The 6,000-nt window shown below is 49.8% G+C and overlaps 1 protein-coding gene across 2 annotated transcripts in view; it reads left to right on the top strand.

The window, feature by feature from the left end:
* Positions 1 to 201: 201 nt before the first annotated feature.
* Slco3a1 (solute carrier organic anion transporter family member 3A1) overlaps positions 202 to 6,000 on the top strand; it is a 283,764-nt gene continuing 277,965 nt past the window's right edge. For both annotated transcript variants that reach the window (XM_021167572.1, XM_021167570.2), the window contains exon 1: positions 202 to 568. In XM_021167572.1, coding sequence (XP_021023231.1) covers positions 389 to 568 — 180 coding nt within the window. In that variant the 5' untranslated portion in view covers positions 202 to 388. The remainder of the gene's footprint in view (positions 569 to 6,000) is intronic.

Here is a 6,000-nt window from a genome sequence, read left to right as displayed (position 1 = left end):
GCGCTAGGGGTGAAGGCAAGCGAGGCCGGCGGGCCAGGGGAAGCCGGTGAAGGCAGTGGCGAGAGTCCGAGAGAGGCTAGGCGGCGGCAGCAGCGGGCGGCGCGAGGAGTCCCTGTGATTGGCACAGCCCGAGCCGGAGGAGGCGGCGAAGGGAGGGCGGAGGAGGAGGAGGAGGAGAAGGAGGAGGAGGAGGAGGAAGGGAGCGAGCGCGGCGGCAGCGAGGAGAGGAGCCTTCAACCTCTCTAGTCGCGGCAGGACGGGGGCGGCCGCCGCGGGCCCGGGGCGGGGACAGTACGCAGCCTCGCGGCACGCACCCCCGCCCGGCAACGGCCACGACACCCGGGGCGAGCGGGAAAGCGGCGGCGGCGGCGGCGGCGGCGGGGGAAGGATGCAAGGAAAGAAGCCGGGCGGCTCGTCGGGCGGCGGCCGGAGCGGCGAGCTGCAGGGGGACGAGGCGCAGAGGAACAAGAAGAAGAAAAAGAAGGTGTCCTGCTTCTCCAACATCAAGATCTTCCTGGTGTCTGAGTGCGCCTTGATGCTGGCGCAGGGCACGGTGGGCGCCTACCTGGTGAGTCCGGGTGCCAACTCTGCGGCGGACCCCCTTCCCTGCCGGCGCTTCTCAGGCTTGCCGCCTGGCATCGGGAAGGGGCCTCGCCCGCTCCGGGGGCAGGCGGGCATGACCTCGGCCCGGCACGGAGGTTGGCGACTGGTGCAGAGGCGGCCGCCGGGGGAGCTGCCGGCCTGAGCCCGGAGCGGGCGGGACCGTGGATGCCGGCAGCTCGCGCGCCGGGCAGGGGCTAGGGAAGGGGTGCCTGAAAGGAGATGCCGCAGGCAGGTGGGCATGAAACTGTTTCTTCTCCCCTCTTGAAAACGGAGCCATATGGCGAGTTCAGGGAGCCTCCTCAGAGACTGGAAGGCATCGCGGTTCAGGTGACCTGCACATGGGAGGAAAAGCCAGTTAGCATCCTGCGTCCTCTACTCTCCGTTTCATCTGCCCGGTGAACGAATCATTATGCATCTTTTCCCCCCTTGGCTCTTTCTCCATCCACCAATTGCTGGGGGAATTTAAAAGGCGCCCGAGTGTGGCCCTGAGCACAGCGGTAGCTGCAGGGGGACTAGTCCCACCCAGATCCCAATAGCCATCTTTCAGTGGAGGGATAAAGTTATAGTACCTGGAGAGCAGCTGCAAGTTTCTGTAGTTCTACCTTAATTCCCCATCATGATCGCTCGCCCACACGGGGAGTGGATCATTCTGTACAATATGTATTTGTTTTATTTGTCTCCAGAAAGGGATTGTTGATGCTCAAAGGCCCATGGACACCTACTATACCCAAGGAATCCACTTGCAAGGATTATCAAGTATCTACTTTGTCGCTTTCTTCTGTCTTGCTCAGGTGGTCCGCACTTGAGTTTCAGACAGCGCACTTCCAGACCTATCCTGTCTACCCAGGAAAAGATGTCTTCGAGTGGATAGTGTTAAATCTTTACTTGGTTATTGACCTGAAACTGGAATCAAATGTCATAGATTTTAAGTGTGAGTGAGCACATTTGATGGAGATCGATTTGGACAAGATTTCAAAAGCAGTTGGATAACCACATCCAGAGATAGAGCTATGTGTATCCCGATGCTATCATGAATCCCTCATTCCTGGCCCAGGGTTAAAGTTAATGAGGGCCAGACGCTGCGTATCCTGTACCCTCAACAGTTTCCCAAGGCTCCTACAGGCTAATAAGGTGAAGGGACATAGCACTTGGTTAAACGTAGTTATGTGCTGACTTGGAGGTGGGGGTGGGGCTCTACAGAGTCAATTCTGTTCCTAGGGTGACTGAACTGTAGAGCATTTGAGAAATCGTATGTATTTTTGTCGCCCTTTCCCAGATAAACAGATTTTTAACTCTCCATTTCTGTCTTGTGTATAATATTGTCCCTGAACCCTGGGGACAAAAGAACATTTGAGTATTCTGTTTTCCCAAAGGTATTCCTTTTCTCTGTGGTTGTCATGCTAAGCTGTAGACTTTGGCCTTTGCTTGGTGAGGGTGATGATGTTTGGAGAAGCAGCTTTTTTAAAGAAGAGATTTGACTGTTAAAATACTTAGAATTTACATGTGTCACTAGAGGCAAATGCACATTCCTACTGATAAGTGTGACTCCGTACCGAAGCCTATGCAAACTAAATTATATCTAAGCAGGTCTTCGTGTAAAAAGAGGCAGTTATTCGATCAACAGCTGTCTCCTGTTTAACAGCTTCTTTGCCTTACACCAGTCTCGGTTAAGGGTGTGGTATTCACATGTGGCAAAAACAGCAAGGCTGGACTTCTTCATGCCAGGAATGATGAACATCTGAGATTAGGAGTTTGCACTTCTAGTGGCTTGGGGTTTTAGAAGGAAGTGAAGAAGAGCCTTAAGCAGAGGAGTAGCCTTTGTTCTTTTAGAAAGTTAAAAGGCAAGTGCTTCCACTGTGTCTGGCCTTGGGAGGTGAGAGGTCACCGTGCATCGCAGGACAAGGATAGGACAGGAGGCATTCTATCCAACAGCTGGTGGTATCTGGTCACTTGTGTCTGTCCCTGATGGAAAGTCTGATGCGTTGGGGGTGGGTACTGGGTAACGGGAGCCAACAGGTGCCCTGCAGAAAGCTGACGGGGGCCCGAGAGAGGACAGGCTTAGGACATCGAATTAATTTTGATGACTAGCAGTGCAAAGACAAGGTTCTCAGGGACCCTGCTCTGCCCTGTGCCACGGAAGGGTGGTCCCTTTACTCTAAGAACCACACAGGAAGAATGGTGGCTGAGGTAGATTGGCCCAATCAGCTTGCCACAGGTTTTGATCTTCTGGGTCTGTTTAGAGGCTTCCCATCCTCTGTCCTTTGGCAGGTAGGAAAAAGTTTTACTGTTCTTAAAGCCACAGGAGCCTTTTCTGTGGATATTTGGGGAATTAAGTTATTATTGAGGGAGAGGCAGATTCCTTCCTTTTAAAATTCCATTGGGTCTGTTCCAGGAAACCCGAGACCCTGTGTCTGCAGATGAACACAGGTGGTCCATGGGTAGATACCATCCTTTCAGTGGGAATCAGCATGCACTCCTGGGAAAGTATTTTCAGGTATCTGATGAAGGGCTGGCTATGGGTCATTGCCAAGAGGGCTCCCTTTCTCAGCCAAGAGGATGACTGCAACTATGACGCCAGAACCATTATTTCCTATTTGGTCTCACAAGTCTATGCAGCTACCATGTGTGTGTGCGTGTGCATGTGCATGTGTGTGTGTGTGTGTGTGCGCGCGCGCATGAGCGCGTGCGCGTGTTTGATCTCCTTGTGTGCCTTTTCACTTTAAAGTATTGGTGCCATTTCATCTTTGTCATCCGTCCTGCAAAGACAGGTTTCTCATTGTCCTTAATGTGTCCTTAGCGACATTGGTGTATGTTTCCCAACTGCAGAAGTGAGGCAGGCAGTGGCTGGTGACTTGAGAAGCTGCTCTGAAAAGTAGGACTTCTATGTGTGTGCACACGTACGTACGTGTGTGTGTGTGTGCACGTGTGTGTGTGTGCACGTGTGTGTGTGTGTGTGTGTGTTTGTGCTTGAGCACCCTGAGTGGGGATGGCAGTTAAAGAAGAGTAAGAGAGGGGGAGTGATGGAGGGGAGAGGGGAAGAGGGAGATTAGAAAGGGAAAAGGGATGGAGAGACAGAAAAGGAGATGGAGGACAGAGAGGGAGGGAGGGAGGGAGGGAGGGAGGGAGAGAGAGAGAGAGAGAGAGAGAGAGAGAGAGAGAGAGAGATTGAGAGATTGAGAGAGAGAGATTGGTTTTTCTTAACCTGCCTGGGGAGGAAACTCAAAAGAGCTGTATATAACAAGGCACACTAGTCTGAGAATCTGCCACTTTTTGCTTGGGTCCCAATGCCTTTCCAGCAAGTGAAGAAGTGGGTCCTGACATCTAGATCTTGGTGGGTCAATACAGTAATCTAGGTGCCAGCCTGTGTAGCCAGGGACTCTGAAATTGGCACTTAGAACAATATTATGTTGCAGCATAATAAACAACTTGGTGGCGATGATGATGATGATGATGATGATGGTGGTGGTGGTGGTGGTGGTGGTGATGATGATGATGATGGTGATGAAGATTTTGCCTAAGAAGAGATCCACTGAATTTAGTGGTCTTTGTGCTTTCTATTGTCCCACCAAGACAGGACCATATGTACTTCCGGTACTGGGGTGTTTGCTTTCAGAGGCTCCAGCTTGTATTTGCAGGGTTTGTGGAGACTTTATCTGTGCATCATGGAGGCTTACTGAGATGTGGTGAGCTGGCTATTCCTGAAAGGTAACCCTGCAGAGACTGGTTTGTGTGCTGTGTGTGTTATCGAATTCCTGAGGACTTGAGGAGATAAGGATGCGGACAGGAAATTAAAACTGCTGACACCTTAGGCAATCGCAAATGGAGCTCAGATGCTTTTCAAGTTCATGGGAATGCAAATAGAAGAAAGCCCAGCCCGTGGCTCCGGACTTGGGTCTTCAGGCCGATTCCCAGGAAGCTGAGGTGGGCATCTCCCTCAGTGGCTTTGTAAATGTGCGTCTGAGGTTGTGTTTCTAGGGTAATGAGACTCTGTCTCTCTGCTCTATAGTCACTCATTTTTAGGCCCGAGAACTTTCAGTGGGGTTCACAATCAGTGAGTGAGATGCAGCCGCCATGGTTGCTTCTTTCTTTTTCCTCTAACGAAGCATCATTGAGAAGACAGATTCTTGCATAGCTAGTCTAGAAGCTGAACGACTGAAAAACATTTTAAAAGCCCTTGTCAAATTAGTATGATGACTAAGGTAACTGTCTTTTACTTAATCAAATTATTTTATACACTTATGGTTAGTCATAATGACAAATTCCCTGCTATTTGCATAATTACTCTATAGCCCCAGGTAGTAAAAAAAAAAATCACTCTGACTTTATTCCTTATAGCTTGGTTTAAAGTATCTAACTTATACTCCTTAAGGAAAAAAATGTATTTATGAAATTTCTCTTCACCTATGTTTGCAGACACACCTTTGGTTTTTTTTTTGGGGGGGGGGCGTATACTATGGAGAGGTAATCTAAGTGGATTACCGTACAGTGAGCAAGAGTTCTTTCCTGAGTTCTGTTAACTCTCCACCTACCCCATCCCCGCCCCCTGTTAAACTTTAATACCTTAGAGACAGGGTCCAGAGGCCTGGCAATGTGGGGCTGTCTGTTCTGGTCTGTTTTGGTTCCTCCTACCTGCTACTGGAAGGGCATCTTCCCAGGTCAGGTTTCCTGAGGTTTCTCTTGCATGGTCCGTGAGTGAACTGAGCAGGCATTGTTGCAGCCGGAAGCTCTCTGGCTTGAGATATGATGGCAGACTCGGGGTCGGGTGCTCTGTTCGGCTCTGGGTCTTGTTTACTCAGCAGTGTGGCCAGGGGTTGTGTGAGTGTGATGCTGGGAAAACATGGAGATGGAGGCTCACACATACAGACAGGTTTCCCAGGAGGTATCGGTTAATCAGCACACTTCCATGAAGAGTCATGGTATTAACCTCCTTCACTCCTGCTTTGCATAGGTACTCATGGTCTGCGCATGGCTGCCTGCTTATATTATTTGCATACATATCTGGCCAATTCCGAATACCACATACTTCCTTTTTTTGGAAAGAAACATTGCAATGATGATTTTGTAGATTTCTTTAGTTTTTTTTTTCTTCCAGTTGTGCTGAGGATTGAACTCAGAACCTTGCACAGACTAGGCAAGTGCTCTGTCACCAAGCTCTATTCCTTAATGATAATTTTGAGTGTATGTCTTCAAATGGACTCTAGGCTCTCCCGAGACTACTTGGCTGTATCTTTACTGGCTCTCGGAAGTGCTTTCAATATTGTGTGCCTCAGAGAGATAACCTTGCTTCCTGCCCCTGTTTGTTTTGTTTTTTCAACTTTCTACTTCTTTACCGACAGAAGAGTAATTAGTGAACTCCATTCACAGGGTAAGTGAGCTTAATATGTTTCAGAGATACAT

The sequence above is a fragment of the Mus caroli genome, chromosome 7 (assembly GCF_900094665.2).
Source record: "Mus caroli chromosome 7, CAROLI_EIJ_v1.1, whole genome shotgun sequence".
Taxonomy (NCBI): domain Eukaryota; kingdom Metazoa; phylum Chordata; class Mammalia; order Rodentia; family Muridae; genus Mus; species Mus caroli.
The sequence above is the reverse complement of the archived record's forward strand: the minus strand, read 5'-3'. Positions and strand labels throughout refer to the sequence as shown.